This window comes from Lissotriton helveticus, chromosome 5_1 (genome assembly GCF_964261635.1).
Source record: "Lissotriton helveticus chromosome 5_1, aLisHel1.1, whole genome shotgun sequence".
Classification (NCBI taxonomy): Eukaryota; Metazoa; Chordata; class Amphibia; order Caudata; family Salamandridae; genus Lissotriton; species Lissotriton helveticus.
This window is the reverse complement of record NC_136065.1, coordinates 308,943,159-308,967,736: the sequence shown is the minus strand read 5'-3', so window position 1 is coordinate 308,967,736 and position 24,578 is coordinate 308,943,159. Positions and strand designations below refer to the sequence as shown.

The window sequence follows — 24,578 nt, the reverse complement described above, 5'->3', positions numbered from 1 at the left end:
GGAAAATATTGGTTGACTCAAAGGTGTGAGAGAACCTTTCAGAGGAGCTTAACAGTAACAATCTGTTTTGTCCATTTTGCCAATGAACTTGGCACCACAAATGCCACCTTCCCAGAGAGGTTCTTTCAGATCACTGGAATGTAATGGTTTTATACACCAGTTCCGTTGGTCTGTTCAACACCACAAGGTGGTGCGATCTGCTGAATTGGAGTATGTGTGTATTTATAATGCTGATATTCAACGGTCAGAAGAGCCTAACACTGGGGTATATTAAACCTCTGAGAGAGCCAGTGGTGAAGTACTCTGTCATTTGCTAACCATTTACAGTACAGCTATACATACTTTCCCTTGAAGATCTGGTTGCACCGTAAACAGACAGTGACTTGCCCTTGTCGGTGGTGAACTGTGCACAGTATACTAACCTGTAATAATCTTCCTGACTTGGTAGATGACCCCCATGCATCTGGTGGTGACCATGTAGCCATTGCTGTTCCATGGCTAGCCTTTGCAGTTCTGCAGACTGTGCATGCATCGCCTGTAGCTGATGGGCTGCAGACATGGGTGGGAGTCCTCCTTGAAGGTCTCTGGGATATGGGGTACCTATGCACACAAATAAATCATTCAAATCAGTTCAGGAAGATAGGACATCGTAATGGTAACATTTATAAAGCCAATGCCTTTATTCTAATACACGTAAATGATTAATCAACACATTCTGATCAAACCCAGGATAGGCTAATGAGTAAGTGGTAACCAAAGATCATATTGATAAGTAACGCGTTAACTAGCGGCTGAAAGAAATTAATAGTTTTCACCCCTTCCACGTCATTGCTATCATTCTTTATGGTGCATGCATCTAGGCCATAAAATACTTCATAGTTAACTCACCAAACACAGGGTGTCTAAGCATTTCATGCTCGTGAGGTGCCTGACTTAGCAATGGGTTGGGAATGGCACCTGGGGGGTAAGGAAATCGTGCCAGGTGGGGACCAGCTCCAAGCTGATCCAAAGGATGCATGGGTCCAGCTGAACCTAGGAAGAAAAGCAATTTGTTAACAATGGCATGTGGAAAGTCTATACAACATCCGTTAGACAGAAATAAGAAATGCTAAAAAGGTCGCTTGTCAAAAAGCAACAAATACAAGCGCAAATGTTCTAAAGCCGAAAAAAAACCTTTCCCATCTGAAAACGCAGATTGGGGTCTTAGTTTCTGCAGGTGCATCCAGAACAGCAATACACTTGTTTAAAAAATCATGCTGTGTTACACTCCCCAGCTTGACAAATCAGGCAGAGAAAGTGTTCAAATCATGCCCAAGACACACATTTACTCTAACTCGATTTGATCAAGACCGAGTTTGAGCAGTTATGTGAATGTTGTTGACAGCAAACATTGGGCCTCGTTATTGTTTGGGCCATTCAGAGTGCACGCCATCTTTTGAGCTCTCATCTTTGATTCATGAAATAAGCACTGACTGTGGAACCAAATAGTCAAAAGAAGCCTGCCCTGCTAGCCTATAAACTATGAATACCTACACAGGGTTGTCTTGTTGGATTGAGGAGATGCCCTTTTTCCATCCCCTGCTGACAGCTAACTTTATACCTCTTCAAAGCAGTACTTATGTCTACCTCAATTTGTGTCCATAATAACTGTGTGCGAACCACACTATTTTAGAAAGGTAAGCTCAAGTGCATGTTCCAATCTAACAGGCTGAGAAATCAATTGCCAGGGTTCTTGGAATAAGACCGTAAAACATGCGGCAAAGCAGTACCTAAAAAGTAGAAGATTAACTTTTTCGAACGAAAACATTACATTCACAAAGGATTCAGAATACTCCCCAATTAAACAAGGTTTACACTTGTACTGTGATACCACTTTTGGAAATGTTATAAAAACAACTTCCATGCTATGGCACTGCTCCGTAGTCTTGAAAAACTAAACAATTCAAGTTCCCTCAATGCAAGAGCATACTATAAAAAATTACTTTTTTCAACTTCCGACTCGTTCCAGGTAGCTTTCTAGTCTGGGGCAGTGCTCAGAGTGTGGTACGTCAAAGAGAACAAGGACAGGAAACACAATGATCTGTCATTTAAATGAGGATTTACTTTCCAGGTGGGGCGACACTTTTCTTCTCAAATCGACAGCATCTTGGATTTTACACTGCATCAAGCCACACCATCAAAATGCAGGTTAACATGTAAGCCCCAGTACCAATTAAATGACTGGCAACATAGCATGCACACTCCACATTTAAAGTGATCGCACCTGTCTTCATAAACAATGGTTAAGACATGACTCTATGCAAAAGCAAGCCAAGATGTTGTAAAAATTAGAAGAGCACTCAAGGCGCTTTTGGCTGTGGTCCACAACTGAAACCAAGAAAATGAAATGTAAGGGGCTGAAAACTTAGGACATTCGACCACTTTTTACAGTCCTTCACATACAACGTTTTAGTCCTGCATATTTGACTATGTCCTCCCAGTGACATTTTTTCATAAGACTAGCACACCGGACTCAATCCTACTTAACACACGTTTGCACACAGAAAGAACAATGGGATTTACTATACTTCACCTGAGTTTCAACATGCCCTAGTATTGTGCATAGAGCAGGATGCAGCAGCGACAATACCTCAGCACCTTTGGTATCAAGTTACTGTGGTTAGTTGGATGGATCCGCGGAATACCATGCATGTAGCTTTCCAGTGTGGCTCATAACCATTCCCATGCCAGTACAATCCCCTATTTAAATAAATGTATCTTTTTAGAGAGTCTTTAGGTATTCTGGTTTTCTCTAGATCTAAGGTTCAATGTTCATTTTCCTATCAAAGTTCGCCACAGCTAGAGAAAAAATGCCTCCTTTATCAGTCTCATATCTAGAGCTGCATAGTTTTTGCTTTTGCCTGCAGCTGTGGGCACATGGTCTAAGTTTGCAAGCCGCAAAGTTGCTCTGACAGCTTTGCTGCACTTTCTCTAACAAAATGTATATCTTTGATATATAGATTTAGCAAAGGCACCTATATAGTCCATAAGCTATATTCTAAAGGTCAGGAGGTAGGCTTCACTTGCAACCCCACCCAAGAAGTTACAGAGATGCAACCCAAATAAAACCGAGGTATGAGGCAGGTTGAGGGGGCGTGAAATCTTATGAAGAGAGGCTAGTAGCTAGAGGGTGACTAGGAGGCAGAAAAGAGGATTTCTCCCTCCATTGCACCTCTGCTCTAGGACAGTAAGCCTACAGAGGAGTCCACTGAACAGCGTGTGACTGCTGCCCAACTCCAAGAAATAGGAGACAAACCCTTCACATAGTAAGCAAGGAAAGCCAAGAGGGATTCTCATAATCTCCCACATTAGAGTCAGGATCTTTGCTGCAGCGCCAAAGCGCTGACAAGATGTCAGCAGAACCAGCAGAAATTAATCACTGTAAATATTCAGACCAGGGAGACCACAGGAACAGAAAACACCATAGGGTAATGCTGGATATAGTGGCAAAAGCATTTTTGAGGTGAAATGACGAGGCAACAGTTCATTCCTTCTACATACTCGAGAAGAGGGTTGAGTTACATGACCCAAAGTAACAGCTAGCAAGAGTCTGGGAACTCAAAGGAGACATCTCATATGCAGACACTGGTTTGGTACCTCAAAAAGGTGAAAAGGGGTGGTCACTAAGGTTGGCTGAGATGAATGTCAAACATCAAGGAGCACTTCAGGAGAAAGAATATTTCCCTCCAATTTAGAGGAATTTGTGGAGAGGTAAAGTGGCCACAGTACAGGCTATGAACATAACAGTTGCTCTTGCACCATCAATTGGCGAAATACAAGTTATATGCACCTATAAATGTTCAGGGATTGTAGTCATAAAAGAGGTCAATAGAGGGCTAACAAGGCACGCACAGGGTTGAGTCTCAGCAGTTGGCACAAATAAGCATGTGAGGATAAAGGACATACAGCAATCGTGGTCTGGCGCAAGCAGGCATCTCCTGTCAAAGGTAGATACATGACACAGAGTGACAGGCGATACCCTTTCGGACAAATAAACAGCGATACAAAGTATAAAAGGCACTTCAAAAAGCACCTTATTCCTCTGGACGCTGATACAGGACAAGAGGTGAGCAAATATTCCTTGGAAATCAAGAGAAAGAATAGGATGTACCCCCCAATACAAGGGGAATGTCCCCTCAATTGAGGAAAATCACTAATGGGCCCGGCTGGTATAAGAATCTCTAAAGAAGCAGTACAGGTTTTTAGGAAGCCCCTTAATACCAGTTTCCAGTCACCTGACCTAATTAAGAAGCCAAAACGATCTTAGGAAAAGAAAACCGAGCACAACTCTTTGGGTTCACTACAACCTGCAAAAATAGGATTATTTAAAAAAAATAAAAAAAACAGCTAAGATCCTCTGGGGAAACACTGCTGGAAGACCTCGCCGGAAACTTCAGCTGAAAGGCACTAAATGAAAACCTCTGTTAAAACCCTTGAGTGCAAGGACACTTGTAGAAAGGCCCGAAGACTCATGCAGAAAATGATAGAAGGCCCTAGAGGCACCTCAGAGCCAAAGGAGAGGTAAAAAAAGGTGCAGAGACATCACCTACCTGTAACAAAAAAAATCTGAGGAAATAGCAGGAATAGATGTAAATGATAAAGAAAACAAAAAGAAAAATACTAAAAAACCACCAAGCAATTCAATACATTTACTTGAAGACAGATAAAAGCAACTTTAGACAGTAAGGATTAGGGTTCTGGAAGGGTGTGGTTTGAACGCGGTAGATGGTGGAACCTGGACATTGTCTACCATGCATGTCCTAGGCTTTCTTTTTCAATCAATTTTATAGTTGGCACAAATTATCCTGTATTCATTAGGAAGGGGGGTTGGATGAATCAGCAGTGTAGATTTAAGTGTGCTCCTCGGGAATTAAATTCTGGTTTGTTTAGATGTGCATTAAGCTCAGAGTCTGCTAAATGATAACTGAAGCTTCCACTGTTATGTTCAGAAATGCAACCATAGACTAAGAAGAGTTTAGCAAGTGAAATTCTTTGGAAGCAAATTCTCTACCAAAGACAACTCTTGCTCTTCAGCTTTTCCTACAGCACTGAAATCAGAATTTAGTGCTCTAGGACTCTTTGGTGAGAGTTGATCCAGACCTTGGATTAAAGAAAGTCTTCCTGTTCAAACATCTCGCTTTCACACCCGTAGCAAATCTGAGAGCAGCTTTAAATTTCGGCCACTGAAATCTATTTAGCCTCACAAGTGCTTAGTTACTTATTTGAAAATGGAGACAGGACTGAACAGACAATTCTGCTTTACAATACACACAAACTTGCCAGGCTACCTTGAGAATGAAGGCTCATTTCAGCAGAGAGGAGTAGATTCACTAGTAAACCGCATGATTTAAGTAGATTCACAACTTGAAAGTACACCATTATTTGCTTTGGTTCCTCTAGAACTAATTAATAATTTCAAGAATAAATGAACAGAAGAATAAGTTACTTACCTTCGGTAACGCTTTTCTGGGAGCTGGAAATTCCTCACCTTCAAAATATTCCCCAGGCGTTATAACAGACCGGAAACGTTTCAGCAGTACCTGTGACGTAAGATGGAGCCTTGGGGCTTTACTCTGATGCCATTTTGCTCAGGAAATCACTTATGGGGCCTATATAGGCGCCACTCCAGCATGCTATCTGTTGCTTTTGAGACTGTCTGTGTCCCCAGACAGAGACTAAAAGCAAAACGGTGGACAGCATGCAGACTCCTAGACTTGGGACTGTATTAACAGATGGACTCCAACCACAGAAAGGAGAAGACTGGAAGGGGGTGGGTGTCAGGGGGTAAGAACCCGCAGCTAGATAAAATCTCTACCAGATAGCGCGTTACCAGAAATAAGTAACCTGTTCTTCTGCTAGAGACTTCTAGCTGCATATTCCTAACCTTTTAAATGAATACTAAAGCAATACTTTTTTGGAGGTTGGTCTGTGGAAGGGCTATTGGACGGAGCAGGCAAAATGCAGCTCTTGGCAAACCTGACTGTCCAGGCAATAATGCTTTGTGAAGGTGTGGAGGGATGCCCACATAGCCTGGTGACAAATGTCTAGGACATGGACTCCGCAAACCCAACGCAGTGATGGCAGCTTTGGCCCTAGTAGATTGAGAATGAAATCCTTACGGAGGCTGGTTCTTTGCCAATGCGTAGCAGATCTTGATGCAGCGCACGATCCAATAGGAGATTGTTCTCTTCTGCACTACCTTGCTTTTTTCCACGTAACTGCAACAAATGGACAGAATGATTCAAACATTCTCCCCCAGTCAGGACATCTGGGTTAAATCTATTGTTCTTTTGCCCACTACGCCACCCCAGTTTGGACCCAGCCATATGCAAATCAGCCTGTACCCTGTGCCTCATGGGAACAGTCCAGACCGAACTACCAAGCCAGGACCTCCCAGGACCGGAAATAAGCATCCTGGGACAGGTTTCGTGGTATGTTACCCCTAATCAGCTAGACTAGTTTGAATCCAGTGGCACAGTGAGCAGGGGACACAGGCCTGGGCATACCCGTCCCACTTTGGGCAAAAAGTGTAACTGCAACAAATGATGGACGGAATGCTGAATGATTCAAACATTCTCCCCCAGTCAAGAGATTTGCGTTAAATCAACCTTTCTTGCTTTTTTGGGCTCCAGCAAACCCCACAAAGAGCTGTTCGTACAGCCGATGATCTTTGGTATGATTTATGCTGAAGCTCAGCACTCGCTTTGGGTCCAAGTGATTAAGTCTCTCCTTCTCCTTAGAGACCCTGCCCTATTGCTGTGACAGGAGGACCTCCCAGAGGGGCAGCTTGATCGTAGGACACATCTTCATACCCAGGAGTTCTGGATACCATACTCTACATGTCCACCCCGGAGGCACTGGGACGACTTTTGCCTTGACCGTCCTGATCTTCTCGAGAACCCAGGCAGGAGTGGTATTGGAGGAAAGGCATACAAAAGTCCAGAGTTCCACTCGAGGCAGAAGGTGTCTCTGAGCGAGATGCCTTGGAAATTCCCACATACATACAGGAGCGAACATTGCATATTCTTGCTGTTGGGAAAAGGATCAAGCCAAGATCCTCCCATTCACAGAAGAGACCTTACACCACCTGCAGGTGTAGCTACCATTAGTGACCCGTTAGGCGTTGAAGGCTGAGCTTGTCCACCCTGGCCTTCAATGATGCTGCCAGGTGGTTCAACAGCAGGAAAATTCCTTGATGGAGTAGCCATTTTGGAAGCGCAAAACCTCCTGGCATAGGGTCTGTGACCTGCTATCCATAAGGAAACACAAGGAGATGATGGACGGAGTGCTGAAACTTTTCAGACACTCACCCCTAGTCACAGATCTGGGTTTGAATCAGTCATCGTTCTTTAGCTTACTTCACCACCCCAGCTCAGACCCAGCCATATGCAAATAAGTCTTGACCCTCTTCTTCATGGGAACAGTCCAGCCCGAACTACCAAGCCAGGTCTTCCCTGAACCGGAAACCAGCATCATGGGACTGGTTTCGGGGTAGCACACCTTATCAGCAAGGCTAGCTTGAATCCAGTGGCAAAGTGAGCAAGGAACCCACACCCGGTCAGACCAGCATCTAAAAGGACATTCATGGCCACATGATCAGGCAGGGAAGTCGGCATCACCATGCCCAATGTGGGTTGTGGTGCTTATAGCAGAGTTTGAATAGGAGTCTAAGGCAAAGTCAGAGCGGACGGTCCAGTTGGCGCCGAGGGCTAAGCTGCCGGCAGTATTCCAGGAGGAAGGCCTCTTCGCCTTTTGGGGTCAGAAGGCATGCCAGAGGGAATCAGCAGAGATCTCAAGAGCAGAAGCATGGCTCCAGGGAACTCTTTAATCAGATGCAGTGGCTTAAGGGGCCAGGTAACTCAGGTTGTATCGGAACCAGCTGAAGAATCGCCTAAAAAGTTGGCCAACTTCAGGAGTGAGCTCGAGAAGGGTGGCGCTGCTCCTGGTCAGACGAATGAGAGTGGTGCATGGGAGCAGATTTCTACTTCAACTCCTAGAGTTTTTTATGCATACCTGACGTCTTGGAGCGAGTGCTCCAAGACCGATCTTTGGAGCGGAACCGAGCACGAAGTTTGGATGTGTAGCGAAACTTGGAAAGGTTCTGTCGAAAAGTCTGCTTATGCTTGGAGACATAGAAATTTGTCTATCTTCACTGATGGACTACAGGTTCATCGAGATGCAGTCTCCGCAGGCCTTGGGGTTGTGGCTCAATGCCAGGCACACCTGATTGAAAGAGGGGGAGGGGGAGGTGAGGTTAATTTCCTTACATATTCTAATTAGGTTCAAATGGTCTTGTCTAAGGTTATCTGCATATTTAAACTCTGAAGTTTCTCATTTCTTTTTCGAAAATTCGAGCTACATTTCTCTGAGAGATGGGAGAAAGCTCCAGATCAATGTCTGGAGGAGCGGAAAGAAAGGCAAAGACGTCAGTGTGCAGCAGTGGCATCTATATAGGGCCCGCACGTGATTTCCGGAGCAAAATAGCATCAGTGAAGAGCAGCAAGATGCAACCATCCGGCTCGCAGAGGTACTGCTGAAAGGTTTTAAGATCCAGTCTGACGCCTGGAAACTATTCAAAAGGTGAGGAAGCTGCAGCTAGAAGTCTCCATCTGAAGGTAACCAACTCAGTTTACGCAGTCTACCAAGAATTTATTACACTTCAATAGGCAATTTGTGCTTCAGCAGCTTCCATCTGTTCTTAGCTCTGAATTGCTTGATGGATGAGCAGTACCATTATGCCCTTCCCATGCCATCCATGCCAAAACGTTCATCCAGTACAAGAGAAATCCTGGCTCAGAAATATTCCCTTCAAACACAACTTAGGAAGGTGCCAGTGAGATGAGCGTTTCCTACCTGATCAGCTTTTATCAGATAACAAAGTTCCTCCTCTCTTCGTCAAACAAATAAGCATTTGTTGCTTTTTTGGTATATTTATCCAAATCATATCTTGGAAGAGTTAAGACTAGTGGGAATCACTTAACTTGCTGTTACCAGCACATACACTGACTCATACGGGTGGGTGCTTTGATTAAGGATTTGGCTTCTGTTTCTGTTTAGCAGTACCAACAAGCCATAGCAATCACCGTGGCTGAGAAGTAGAATTCAGGCCCCCTCCAGGACTTGAATATGTGCTACACTCCAAATGCCATCAGGTGTCATGCCGTTTATCGTGGTATGTCTGCATATTATCCATGACGTCAGTAAGTGCTGTAATGAAACTGGATGGAAGAGGACACTGTTGCACTTGTTCTGGATGACTTCATACATTGGAAACTGAAGCATGTAAGCATGAACGCCAGCAGCTTTACGCCTACATGGAACTGAATATGTTGCCAACATAGACTGCACATTAATTATCACTATCACAAAGCCACAGATGTATTATGGTTTTAAAGAAAAAACAGTGAATGGAACAGCTATTTCATCAATGCAAATATAGAAACAATCTCCTTTGGGTAGATCCTGGAAAAAAGGCTGTATGTGGTTCTGAACTGCATCTCAGTATGGAAGCGGACTTCTAATCCTTGGAAACAACTATTGGGTGCACCTCAAAGATAGTCATTGACATTACATACGTAAGCAGTTTCTGGGGATTTTTCTGTATTGAAACATAAGATTTTCCCTTATCAAATTTGTTAACGATTTTCTCCCTTGATTTTGGTTTCTTTCAAGGAAGAAAACATTTTGGGGGAACACTTAAGATTATATGCTTGTTGGGCATGTACTCTGATTCTCAGACTTAATCTATGCCACAGCAATTTAATGGCTTAAGAATGGACAATATAATTGACAAGGCGTGCACGGGCCCTGGCTTTTTGTACAACCCACATCATGTGTGGAGGGCCTGGTCCAACTGAACATTAAGTGCAGCTGATCATGGGCGCTGCTGCTGAGTACAAAAGGAGCAGACAGCACATTGACCAGGTGACCTGATGTTCCACAACAATAACTACTCGATCCAGTTCATTGTTTGCTGGCAACAGACTACAGGGCTTATGAAGCTAACGCAACTGAACCTTCAAACACTCCCCCCCTCCCTTCATAGCATTTAAATTCATTTATTTACCAGGAAAGTGGACTGGAACACATGTCCCGTTTTCAGCCACGCCCGGCCAGGACTTAGAGTTACAGCAACAGTCTATTGAAAACACACAGTATCAGAAAACGTCTCCAACGTTGACAACTGTACAGAGATGTATTAACAGACAATGTTTGAAATTCCCTCCTCAAAACGTGCTTCATACATTAGCTAATCTGCCTCTACATTATTAAACAGATGACCAACTCCCGAAAGACCTGTGTTTCCTACTGAAAGGCAGGTACATGGGTACTGCGGACATTCATTCAATTTTGAGGCACGAACAAGTGCCTTAGCCTTCCTGTGCACATATAGACAAGGGTCAGAACCTATAATTCTGTGCCACTTGTATACATTTAGACAGGTAAATGGACGATGCTCCCAAGAGTTCTGTATACACTTAGAAGCGTGACAAATACCTAAAGCTTACTGAGTGCTTCCAAGACATGTACAGGACCTATTTTGTAATTTGTATCGATAAGCAAGCTATTGAAGACCTTTGAATATCTGCTTCTGTCAGGTGCAGCTGACCAGAACTTTGGCCCCCTAATTCTAAAGTTAATTTAGAATGGCGACCACTTCATCTGCTATGTGCTCTACACAGGTAGAAGCGTGACAGGTTATTGAGAAGTTTTGTTTAGTCATGTACATATAATAAATAGTTAGGTGACAGGCTAAGGGGCCATATGTTTCCTGCAGTGAGACAGAACAGGCTAAAGGATCATGTGTTTCCTTGTACAATCAAATGTGAATTCATGTACTACTCTGTTCTTGTGTAGTCACACAGGTCACAGTTTCTACGGCGCAGAACTGGATGGGCAGCAAGATCCAAGGCTAATCGTGCACTAGAACAGCAAATCCAATAGTAGCACGATACTCTCTCCATTTAAAAAATGCTCCCATTGAGTTACAGGACTAGACAAAAAGGCAGCGGCACACATCCCTTAGCTGTGCAAACAGTTCAATTATCTGAAGTTGCTGTCTAACGAAAGCTGGAAAATGAAAAGTAGCCACAATTGTGGAGGGAGGATTCGGAAGGGAACAAATGGTAAACGTACGGTAATTAGAAAAGGTGCAGATAATAATATGACCATTAGTGAACATGTAACTACTATTTTTACCGGTCCGGACTCTTCCCCTATACCTAACCAAAGGAAACAATACAGCAGAGAGACTTTGTGAAGACTGAAGATCCTGTTAGTCAAACAGACTATCACCTGAAGAGGTCAAGTGGTAAAATCCCTGCAACAGCACAGTTAATGTCTTCAAACTAGACATGTTTTTGGTGAGGAACAGCTGGAAGAAGGCACACGGGCCTGTGAATGTTACAAGGAACACTAAATATTAGACGTGCTCCAAGAAAGCAATGGAGGAGGTGGATTTTTTTTAACCAGTAATTCGCATTGTAAGTGACAGCCTAAAAAAAAGCTCATAAGCACTGTCCTCGAGATGGAGCTCGAGGGCCTTAACTCCTCTAGGAACTGTGGAGACCTCAGCTGCATAGGGGTAACACTGAGGGAATAACAATTAGAGAAAGAGCTAGGTTTAAATGAAAACATCAGAAAATGAATCAAGAATTAGGACACAGTACAACCTTGCTAGTGAATACATATGTACAGTTTAGAACCAGAAGTGATTTGGTCCTCACAGACACTGCTAGCAGAACAAATAGCACCGAAAATGGAAATTGTGCAAGAAAAAGCTAGATATGAATTGTGTATTAACAATAATGACAAGACAACACAAGTATCTCAATGAGTTCAAAATGTAAAGACCTTCATTGCACAGCTGGGTGACCTCTTCCAAAGGAAAGAATTATTTATCTGCAGGCATTAGTTACTTAATTGCAACACTGGTGCTTCATCGTAAGAATCCACACTTAATTAATAAACCTTGAACACCTTCACCTCCGAATAACTTTACTATTTCAAAGAGGCAAAGCTCAGGAAGAAGACTGGCACTTCACTATGAACCTTTAACAAGGTACCAGATCATATTATTCTGATGACCATTCATGTTCCTTTTTGTTTTGCGGCTTCTAGGGAGAAGGGAATGTTGTTCATGAATTAAGTGATGTTTCTTATAATGGCAAAAGCGTTAAAACGAACTGTTTCTTAATCATTGCATCTTCGATGATATTCAAAAACGTTGCTCACTGCCATTAACATTAGTGAATCAGACAAGTGCTGTATAAAGCAGACAGCCTAACAATAAACACCTTCTACCCAAGCAAGTTTTAAAGTGATGTTTGACCCATTTAAGCTATTCTTGTTCAGTAAATACTATGGGCAGGAAGAATCAAATGAACTAATATCCGAGTAGCTGCTCTGCGTTTCTGAGAAGAGCTCCTGCAGTTTCTTTTCACTGAATTAGGGATTATGAAGATACTCCTGAGGAGACTGTATTTGCTTTTTTTAGCATGTGATCAATCAAAACACTATCAACCTTGCTATGGACTGTTTTAATAGGGTTATCATGGTGCATAGTGGACCGTGAATAGCGAACAGTTCATTTTTATTATACATTTATTTTATTTATAGTCTTTGGTGACAATCTGCATATCACCCAGTGGAATTTCGACCATGCACGGAGGGAACAAGAGTAAGTACAAAAAAAAATAACATTGCAGGATAACAATTCAGTTAACTGATTGGATGAGGCTGTTGAACAAACTAGTATCCTTGCCAAGAGGATTAAAGGTGCTCCAGTCAACGGGATATGAAAAAAACAATATAATTAACTTTCTTTTGGATGAAGAGTTATTATTCGGTCTTGGGTGTCTGACCACATCTCTTCTTTTTTGAACTGTCAAGGAAATACCTTACATTCTTCTTCAGAACCCCTTCTGCTATAGAGGAAGAGTTTCAGAAAAATGTAGCCAGGGATATCATTTAGTTTGATTCTTTAAAGAAGAGGTATTTTTTAAAGTGAAGAGGTTACTGTCTATCGGGTTCTATTCCCCACTTTTTCTTATTTTTCCTTTAAAAACTTCATAGAAAGTCAAGTAACGCTGCAACCTTTCACAGAGGACATTTTTAAGTCTACTGGCTTATATTTCAATGAAAAAGTGAATGAACTTGGAGTAAAACAACTACTAGGAAGCATGTAAATAGCGGTTATTTTCAAAGAGTCATTTTACAAGTGAGATGATACGTATACGTATATGTTAAGGGTAATCAAGGATCCAAAACAAGAGCAGAACTACTGCGTTCATAATTTCAAAGAAGATTCTAATGACTAAAAAATCACTTACTCCTGCTCTTGTATACATATGTTCTATTTTTTTTTATTTATGAAAAAGGACGTAAATGCCAGATGAACAAACTGATGCACCCCCACTCAAATATCACGCCTAGAACATCTAAGTAAATACAGAAGTCAACACTGATGTGCAACAGTACTACCCATGTGTGACTTGGGGTAAAGCAAATTAAATAAAAATATTATTGCTACACAGGTGTTACACTCCATCTGCCAATAAAGCTATCCCAATCTTCAAAAGTCCCCTGGGGGAAACCCACCTTGACTAATACAGATATTACAATAACTCCAGAACTATAACAATTCAAAATGATTAATTCCCAATTTGTGTGTCTTCTTCTTTGTGTCTTTTCTCTGAACTCTCTATTCCCAATGTGTATCTTAATTTTTACTGAGGCATTTTCTTCAACGTGTTTTTGTTTGCACTCAGTAGTCTTTTTTCAGCCAAATTTTATCTGGTATTTATTTTTCTTTACCGGAGGTAACCCTGCCATATACTCACTTCACTCCCTCCCCCCCTTCCCTTTACTCTTATTATTGAGTGTGTGGGATGGATATTTTTGGTCACCTTTAAAATGTTGACCTTCAAAGTAACAATTTCTCTTTGTTTCCGTAATATCGTTCAGAGATAAGCAGGGCACCTGAAAAATTAATTAGTTGAACCAAAGTATGCAGAAATACATGATACTGTAGTCAACAAATGAGACCTTGAGATTCCATTTTCATCAAGTGTCTTCAGAAAAAAGGAAACACTAAAACCATCAAAATAGTAAAAATAAAACATTATTTGGGAAAGCAGGAAACCCAGAATGCCTAATTCTTTGTAGTTTGCTGCTAGGAGGGCTGGTGGGGTTGGCACTCCGTAACAGTACAATACTCTCAAGCTACCCAGTTGTGAATACCTTTCGAATAGTCCCTTAGAGAGACATTAATTCATATGAAAAGTCATTGGATTCATATGGAATCTATCCTTTTGGGTAGAGCCCCCCGGGGAAGTTGTGTGGCTCGCCAGGGGGAATAGGCCACCGGTGGGATACATCTCAGACATCCTCTGCTCGACCTTCGAGACATGGGATAAAGTCATTAAAATGTATGAGCTCAATTCTTTTCCTTCCCATTTATACCAGATTATAAGCCCCGATTTTACCCTGGGACACAATTGTAGCACGATCACTCAACAGCACCAAGCGGGTTGCTTAATGTTGAAAGATTTGTTCCTGCATGAGGACATTAAATCCTTCAAAATCAACAAGGAGATCTATTTAGATGAATATGAAGCATGTGTTATTTCCAACTAAGATATTGGTTCCTTTCCCTAGAGGATAAAAGTGCTGGTACATGTGAGCCTAACCTCTTATTTCAAACACTAGCAAAGGTTGCTAACCACTTACACCTCCACAAATGGCTTGAAATCTAACATACTTGGACAACTTTGAACTGAATGCCCATAACCAATGGTCTTACATGTGAAATCGGCTCAGGATTCTGAGGGGGAATGCTCAGTTGGGTGAGTGGCAAGAACTATGATGGGCAATCCCGAATTGTTGCAAGAATATACAGAATAGGCAAACATTATAAGAACACATAACTTTATGGAACATTACCGAGATGAGAGCTAAGAATATGTATAAAGATGAGTAGAAAATATGTGGGGGAGGGGTATGATCAAGATGGGGATGCGCTCGATATGTGGCGGTCCTGCCCCATTCTACAGACATTCTCGATAGACATTCTCAGCCAAGTTAAGGAAGTCTTGGGATACCTGATCTGACCAAAACTGATTTCTCTTTTGGGAAAGAAATAAGCGGCCTGAAGGACAGAACTACCATGGACTAGAAGCTAGCTGTCACTATGCCACTAATAGCTAAACAACGAATTACCTTTAAATTAAAGACAGTCCCCAGCCAACTCTCACAAATGGGTTTTGAAGCTATGGCTCCTGATTGTAATAGAGAGACTATTGTGTGACTTGTTGGATCAGAGTGGATACATTGGATAACAATTCTGACGCCCTCTGTTGTTGTACTTAAACAACATTCAAGTGCCCTGGCCTCCCCTAGGTATCTTTGCTCTTTAAGACTCAAGACTGACTATTGACTTGACGCGTAATCATGAATGATATGGAATCTAGCACCTCTTAGTCTTACGCTCCATACATGAAGTTCATCATTCTAGTGACTTCCTTCTCAGAGGTTGGAGGTTGCCTCTACTTAAAATTACATTTGTAACAAACAACTGAAGAGGTTTCTTTAACTTTGTTAAAATTTACAAACATTTATTTTTAAACTATGGCATCTAAAATACTAAAATAACCCAACAAGGAGAATTTAATATCTGGCCCCTAGGGCTGAAATGAGAATGACAGGGTGCAACCAATACAATTGACACCTCGTATCTCCCCCTGAACCCCCAACTGCTTATCAAAATCTTGGGGCAAAGCCCATCACAGTTTCCCTCTACATTAGGCCATGAAAAACCACAGTAATTAGCAGGAGCTTGAAACCCACAGTTGTAGATTCTGATTCTACTCCCAATTCACCCAGCGGTATAGGCTGAAATGGAGTCAAGAGAATTACACGGATAACTAAAAGCTAGATGTTCATTGCGATGGACAAAAAGACTAGGGGCCTATTGAGGATCAGGACAAAATTATTCTGATTACATGTAAGATGGCTCTATTTTGGTATAAGTAAGTGCTAAGTTCGGTCTGATATTAAGCGCCTATGGACAATCCATGTTGATGAGTGAACTTTTACCCAGCGTAATGTAAAGCAATTTTTCAGATGTAAGTAGAAAATGCACAGCTCTGAGAAACAAAGACCGGAGTAAGAAATGTTTTCATTGACTGGTGTAACTCTCCCCTATTTGCCATAAATTACCAAGTGAATATGAACTAGATTCTAACATGAAGAACTACCTCCTATTGAAAACTGTTGATTGCAAGTTTAAGGATTTTTCGTTTTCCTAGAATCCTAGTCTTTTGCAATGCCCCTTCATGTTTACCTTAATTTTTATGCCCAACTTTATCCATTTTGATGACACTTTATTTTCCTCTTTCTATTTTTCTTAGCATAAAATAGCCTCAGATTGTTAACATTAATTTTTGGTACAATCTTTGTGACTGTGAGGAATAACAGGCTAACCCCTCAAAAAAATTAGTTTACTAGTATATGTGATGATCATGGGAAACAGGGTCTTCTTTCCAGACCGCTGTTCATAATCTGTTGTAACACACTGACTTGCTTTATTAGCAGGTGCACTACACAAAGGTAACTAAAAGGGCAGAAGCATAACGGCTTATTGATCAGGGTAGACATGCAGGAAATAATCAGATGTTGAAATCTCTAGAGGCCACGTCTGTTTGCCCAGACTCTACCTACAAAAATGACTTGACCTTCAACATAAAACAAAGAAAGGGTCTATAACTGTCCCTAATGGAAAGAATTGGTCATAACTTTCAATGCTGAGCTCATACAGCTTTGAATGATACAGTGCTCATGGAACATAACTTCTGTTTCCTCAAACCCATACCAATTGCTGTTTTGCTCTCGTATTTAAGGAACATGAGCTTTATATAGAAGAGCTCAATGGAGTTATCACAGAAGGTTGACATCTACAAACATTACCTTTGAACAGAAGTTGACGAACAAGTTACTTACCTTCGGTAACACTCTTTCTGGTGGACACACTAACCACAGATTCTGCGCCAAGTGAATTTCCCCCAGGTGCCAGACTGGGTCCGAAAACTCAAAAACAGTGCCTGTGTGAGCCGGTAGATGGTGCTGTGCGACTCTAAATCAACAACATTCTGCTACCGAAAGGTCAAACTGAGCCGCATACAAGTGCCACCCATGCGCGCTGATGTTAGTTTTTCATTAACTCTTCCACGCTCAAAGATGTGAAGCACATCTGCAGGTTCAACAAACAAGTGTGTAGATCACTAGATTGGGATCTTTTTAGATAAAAGAGCACATACCACAAAACGGGGATGTGGGAGTGCTGCAACGAATCTGCGGTTTGATAGAGTATACACCAGCAAGAGCTTTACCAAAGGTAACTAACTTGTTCTTCTGATTGCTACTTCTAACTGCATATTGCTCACCTTGTGGATGGATATCAAAAACAGTATTTTCCTATGTGAAGGGTCAGTGAAATGATTCAAACTAAAGGGCAAGTTACTTACCTTTGGTAACGCCTTATCTAGTACAAACTCTATAGCCGTAGACTCCTTAACGTAGAATTATCCCCAGGCATCAGACTGGATCCAGAAACTTTTTCATGAGCACTACCCGTGTGCAGGTAATTGGCATTGATCAAGTCTGCATGTCATCGAATGTGACTTGTGCAGTGCCTATATATGGGCCACCCAAGCGCACTCACGTCAGTTTCTTTTTGCCAGGAGCGTGGAGCCATGAAGAACATGAACACATTTCTATCAATACAAACCAGGGGGTTTTGTTTTTCTGTTCACAAGATAGGGAATACCACCTTGGGCGAAGATGACCCGAATAGCTAGCTGCCATACCTTTTGTGAGTTTAGTGGACAACTAGGGCCCTGAAAGGGAAACAGCTGAGACCCTAGAAATCTGTGTTCAGAGCAGGGAGATTAAGTGGGTCAGCAAGGAATCTATGGCTAGATAGAGTCTGACTGTCCAGGCTGTAGTGTTTTTGTGAACATGTGCAGAGAAGCCCACATTGCTGCCTGGCAGATGTCCAAGACTGGGATTCTGCCTGCTTATGCAGTGGTAGCAGCCTTGGCTCTGGTGGAATGAGCACACCAACCCTCAGGGGGTAGCTTCTTGGTCAATGCATAGCATATTTTAATGCAGAGCACAATCCCTCGGGAGCTGGTCCTTTTCTGCAGTTTTTCCCTTCTTCGCTCTGACATACCCCACAAAGAGTTGATCGTCCATCCGGAACTCTTTTGAGCGTTTTAAGTAGAACGACAATGCTCTTTTTGGGGCCAGTCGAAGTCGCTCTACTTCCTTACAGGGATGTGGCAGAGCGTAAAAAGTAGGATGAGTGATGGACTGGCCTATATGAAAGGGAGTGATGACTTTCGGTAAAAACAAAGCTCTAGTTCATAGAACCAGCTTGTCTGGGTAGATGTTCGAGTATTGAGGCTTGGATGACAAAGCCTGAAGCTCAATAACCCTCTGGGTAGATCTCATTCCCACCAGGAAGGCCATCTTGATGGTAAAGAGCCGGAGAGGACAGTTGAAAAAGGACTCAAAGGGCGCGCACATCAGTAAAGTCAGGACGAGAATAAGGTACCACTGAGCATGACAAAAGGGAGAAAGAGGAAACATGTTGCAAACCTTTCAAGAACCCTTGTACAATAGAGGATTTGAAGAGAGCTGGCCGGTCGAGCAATCGCAGAAAGGGGGAAACAGAAAGATAAACATTATGGTGCCCAAAGCAGAGGCCTGCTAGGCAGGGGAAATAATAAAGAGAAGAACCTGAGCAGAAAGAGGGGTCAACTTTCTTTTCTGCACACCATGCCACAAACTTGCCCCAATGGCAGGTTTATACCGTTTTGGTGAAAGATGCCTGGTTGCCAGAATAACATTGCAGACTTAAGGCGGAAGGGAGTCAACTGTTGCCGCTCTATATCCAAGGACGGCAGAGTGCTGACCGGTTCGGGTGGAAAACCCTTCCCTGCTGCTGTGACAGAAGATCCTCCCGAAGGTGTAGCCTGAGTGGAGGACCGATGACTATGCTCAGTAGCTCAGTATACCATACCCTCCGAGCCCAGTCAAGAGCCAAAAGGATGACTTGAGCCTAGCCGTTACTGATCTTCTTGAGAACTATGGGCAGGAGTGGTATGGACAGAAAGGCATATAGGAGGCCTAAACTCCAGACCAAAAGAGTTCCCAAGCCAGAGCTGCCTTGGAGACTCTAGCGCGCAGAACTGCTGACATTGTGCCTTCTTGTCGGTGGTAAACTAACCAAGGCTCTCCTCACTGCTGAGAGAGACCTTGCACCACCTCTTGACGCAGACTCCATTTGTTATCAGCTAGGCATCCTCAGTTGAGTTTGTCTGCCCTGGCATTCAGAGAGCCTGCCAGGCAGCAGCATCTCCTCCACCATGGCGGAGCAGTGTCTCACCACTGGCTCAGAGCCAGCAGCTGAAACAAAAACAATATTTTATTATCATTATATTTTTCGGTAAATGCCAGAGCCAAGCGTGTGCAGGGAGAGGTGGGGACAGGCCATGAAAGGGAGGAGTTGAGTGGAGAGCACTTATAAGTGCGCATGTCAGTGTGGCCAGCCATCTAAGGCCAGCCAAACAGACATGCGCAGTTCGGTTTCTCCAAACCGGCTGTGGAGGAATGGCACAGACCACCTGTGCCTGAGCAAGCGTTAAACTAGCCCGCTCAGGCCAATCCCTGTGCTGCTCTCATGCTTAGTAAAGGGTGAGAGCAGCACGGGGATTGGATGGGGAGTCTGTGATGGTGTCCCAGGGACTGCTGGGAGCAGGAGAGGAAAAGAAAACCGAAGCGTGAGGCAGCTGGCAGCTTGGGTAAGTCTTTATTAATAATTCCACCCCTGCCTTTGCTGCCCCGCCACTTTTTATTGGCAGCAGTCACGACTGCTTCCAGGTGAGGAAGTTGGGGTCCCCTGGAGTGGGGCGGTGGCAGCTGGCAATCATCCAGTTTACACAAGCCCCTGTGCTGAGCTTGGACCAGGTCCCAAGCAGAACGTCTGTATGTAAGGGCTTCACTAAAGGGGAGACGCAGTTCTGAGGGAGAAACTCGGTTGAAACCCCTCCCTCATGACGTTTGTCAAGGTCCAGGACCTCAGCCACCCTTCTCACCACCACTGCAAATGATGTTCCCTCCTACTTGGCCACAGCATGGGGAGAAAGCATACCAGTATCTGGAAAGGTGTCCAATCCAGTGGCTTCTGCCAAGCAGTCACACCAGTCCACATTTTGGTCGAAGGGCAAGTACTCTGTGACCCCTTCCAATCTTCCAGAGTCCTAGCCTATAAGAATAGGGCTCAGGCTCTGGCCTAGAAGGCATGGCGCCAGTTGGTTTCTGACAATGCCCATTTAGCTCGGTGTCGGAGTCGGGGATCAGAATGGGGACAGCGCTGGGGGCATCGGGACCATCTGTGGATCCAGGGGGCCCGACTGGCACCAGGACCAGAGCTGCTGGCATGGATCCAGTAGGGGCCCCTTCCAAACATGCAGGGCCATTAGGCGACCTGGTGGGAGTGCAAAGATGAGGCGCATGGACTCATAAAACTCTAAGTTGAGCGGGGTTGCTCCAGCTCTCGGAAACTCTGGAACATGCGGAGTTCGACCTAGACACTGGCTGAACCGCAGAGGCACGCCTCGATTGTCAACGCTCTCTCATCAAGTCTGCCAACAGTGAAGTTGAAGACCTCTTCTTCATCTTTTTGCAGAGTGACTTGCCAGAGTGCCCCAACGACGACAGTGTGACAAAGATTTTGGGCTCTATGACCAATCCCGGGACCTTAATCTCAAACGGGATCGAGACTTTCGTGGCATCACACATCAGGATACCAGGAGCTCGAGTGACTGCTACCTGAAGACCTTCAGGTTCATGGTACGGCAGTCGACGAAGGTCTTAAAAATGTTGTTGCGCTAGACATCGGTCACAGACAGGGACCGCATGGCTTGAACCTGCCCTTCCTTGAGAATCCTGCCTCACAAGGAAAAAAAAACTCTCAAAAAAGACTTTTGATAAAAGTTTTTAAAAATCACAGCGAAAAATTAACTGAAGGGGTAGCTCTCTCCGGATCTGGGCTAAAAGAAAAGAACTGATGTCAGCGTGCTTTGGTGGGTCCTATATAGGCACTGCGCATGTCACATCTGGCATGGATGATGCCAAGCAGTGCCACTTGACGCCACCTACTGGCGCGCAGTGGTACGGCTAGCAAAATAAAAAAAAATCTCGATCAAGTCTGACACTTGAGGATAATTCTAAGGTAAGGAATATGGGCTAGGAGTCACAATCAGATTAGTCCTGTAGAAGGATTGGGCAAAGTGCCCATAACAACACATCTTAATGTTGAGGCAGTAGAGCTTTGTGGGCATGTGTACTGATGCCTATACAGTTGCCAGACAAATATTCAGGATAAGCACTCAACAAGCCAACACAGTGGTAACAGCCTTGGTGCTGGTGAAATGGGCCATTAGGCCTTCTAGAGGCTGCGCCTTACCCACTGCTAGCATATCGTAATGCAGGGGCATCGACGGAATTGTTTCTGCACCACTTTGCCCTTCAATGACCCAGACACCCTACAAAGTGCTAATCGTCCATCCAATGTTCACTAGTGTGATTGAAGGTGGAAACTTATTGTAAACCTTCTCAAAAAAGCATCCAAACCGGTGATATGAATAAGGACGGTTGGTCCAACAAACAAAGCCGACAAATAACCTTTAACCGGGCCTAGAGCAAGTCCTTGTCGGGCTACATACAAAGCAAACGATAACACATCCAATAGTTTTGCCTGCAATGGGTCTAACTGAATGGCACCGCCATTAACTTGTCCTAACGTCCAACATACACAGATTTTGTTGAAAGATGTCTGGCATCAATTACCTCGGGAGGAAGATCAACGGGGATCAACTGTCGCTGCTCAACTATGGAGACAGATTAGGTAGGCTTGGGTGCAAGACTCTGCCCTGCTGTTGCAGAAGGGGGTTGTACCGAAGTGGCAGCCTGATCACACGATGGTTGCTCAAGCTCAGAAGTTCTGGGTAAAAAAACTCTCCTGGTCTAATTCGGAGCCACTAGGTTGCTTTGGGCCCAGTCGTTCTTGATCTTCAGAACTCGCGGCATGAGAGGCAGTGGCGGGAAGGCATACAGGAGTCCAGTGCTCCGCTCTGGTCAGAATTCAATTCAGAGATCAAACATTCTCAGGAACTACAGCATGCAAAATTGCTGACATTTCATGTTCTCAGCAGGTGTGAAGAGATCTAGCTAGCGCTCTCCCAATCTCAGTATGACGTATATTGCCTTTTCAGAATGCAACTGCCATTTGTAAACTCGCAGCCATCACATGCTGAGCACATCCACCATGGGTGCCAGTTTTTGAGGTGGTGTGTCCTGCATTGTATTTACACTAAGCCTTCTTGGGTGGGGGGTGGGGGGGGGGGGGGGGAGAAGTTGGGTGTGAGAGACAGTTGGGGATACTGCCTTGCATACATTGAGAGGCCGTGCTGTGGCTCTGCCTTTTTTAAAGCGCTTAAGGGTGGAATTGGCTTTCTTGCTTAATAGGCAAAACCCGTTAAAATATATATCCATGAGTGACAACTGAATGCCACTGATAACCCGTAGATCTCATCTATATATGGCGCAAGAGAACTACGATACACCCAACTGCTTCGCCTAAACCGTCAGTAATGTCTAGTCCTGACCTTATGACATTTTTGTCCACATCCTGGTTGCCTTGAATAGTCTGCGACAGGTTGGCACGAAATTCCACCAGGATGACTGGCAAGATCTCTGCAACAATATTCCAAAGAGAACCTGGAATGCTCTACCATCACAGATGACTCCACCCTCTTCATGGAGCACGTCAACTTCCAACACCGAACAAACTGCAAAACCACCATCAGAGGTACCCTCGTCTACAGCCCTCCAGGACCCCACCCTGCCTTCTGCAATGCCATCCCCGACTTCATCCCTCCTATCACCATTGACTCGAATCTCGATATCTTCCTAGGAGACCTCAACTTACACCTTGAGAACACAGACACCAAAACATGGTCAAACTCCTAGAAAGTATGGCCAACTTCGGACTTAAACATCTGGTCTGACCCAACTCACACCGCAGGACACACGCTCAACCCTATGTTCTCAGTCAGCGTCAGAGTAAAATACACCCCCACCGAGCAGCTCACCTGGATCAACCACCACTGTGTCCACTTAATCAAGGAGCCCCCCCCCCCTCCCAACATCCCAGCCGCCAACTCAACACGGTGCAGTTGGGCAAGGGTATCAGAGCAATGATGGACCAACGCCCACAACTCCAGCCTATCCACCACAACCAAAGACACAGAACAAGTGGCAGACAACTTTATTAACTGACTCACAGCAAGTGCTGACGAAGTCACACATAAGAAACCCACCAACCCCAAGAAACAGACATGACACCCCAACTGGTTCGCAGCAGAATTGAAATATAAAAAGAAACCAGACTACAGACAGGAGAGAAGATGGCGCGCCAGTAAGACCCTCGCGGACCGAAAACACTTCAAAGACTCGCTCAACCGATACCAGCACCTGTTGAACATCACCAATAAGACCGCCCTAGCCACCCGCATCAAGGACAGCTCCGATAAGGCAAGGAACTTTTCAACATCCTCGAGGTGTTCACCAATCCCATGGCAACCGAAAACAACATCACACCCTCACAAACTCTTTGCGACACTCTCTTGGACTTTTTCCACAACAAAATCTCCATTATCCACCAAGACTTCGCACCTCAACCCCCTGCCAAAAGACAGCATCAACCACATCATGCATACTGATGCATTCCCACACCAGCTCACCTTGAAGAACATCCTTACAGATTAGGAAACTGCGCCCATCATGAGATCCACCCATTCCGGTGCCCAAGTAGACAGATCCCTGCCCACATCATATTTTCAACCTCAGCAATCAACTCATTCCATTAGCAAAGAACTCACCAAGGTCCTCAACTCCTATCACCACGGCCTACTTCCTTCAGACATGGAAACAGGCCAATGTGAAGCCGCTGCTGAAGCGACTATCCGCTGACCCAGGAGAACCTACAAACCACAGACTTATCTCCCTGCTCCATTTACCAGCCAAAGTCATCAAAAAAGCCATCAACATTCAGCTCACCAGACATCTCGAGAACCACAACCTTCTGGACCCCTTCCAATTCGGCTTCAGAGCAAACCGCAGCACCGAGACCGCTCTAGTCGCAGCCACGGACTACATCAGAATGCTGCTAGACTGCGGAGAAACAGCAGCCCTCATCCTCTCATGAGATTGACACCGTATCCCACTGCACACTGATCAAAAGACTCCACTAGATCGGAATTCAAGGAACATCTCGCAACTAGATCGCATCCAACCTCACATGAAGAACGCAGAATGTGAACCCACCCCCTTACTCCTCACTCCCTAAGAAGATCAGCAGCAGGCATACCTCAAGGCTCATCCCTCAGCCCAACCCCCTTCAACATATACAGAAC

The 24,578-nt window shown here is 44.1% G+C and overlaps 1 protein-coding gene across 22 annotated transcripts in view; it reads right to left on the bottom strand.

The window, feature by feature from the left end:
* The window catches only part of RERE (arginine-glutamic acid dipeptide repeats), a 1,170,479-nt gene that overhangs the window by 60,678 nt on the left and 1,085,223 nt on the right, over positions 1 to 24,578 (bottom strand). For 15 of the 22 annotated variants that reach the window (XM_078642320.1, XM_078642330.1, XM_078642322.1 and 12 more), the window contains 3 exons: positions 10,106 to 10,177; positions 889 to 1,032; positions 423 to 600 (listed from right to left, as the gene is read on the bottom strand). In XM_078642320.1, coding sequence (XP_078498446.1) covers positions 423 to 600; positions 889 to 1,032; positions 10,106 to 10,177 — 394 coding nt within the window. The remainder of the gene's footprint in view (positions 1 to 422; positions 601 to 888; positions 1,033 to 10,105; positions 10,178 to 24,578) is intronic. The other 7 variants (XM_078642327.1, XM_078642323.1, XM_078642324.1 and 4 more) reach the window with 1 other exon arrangement.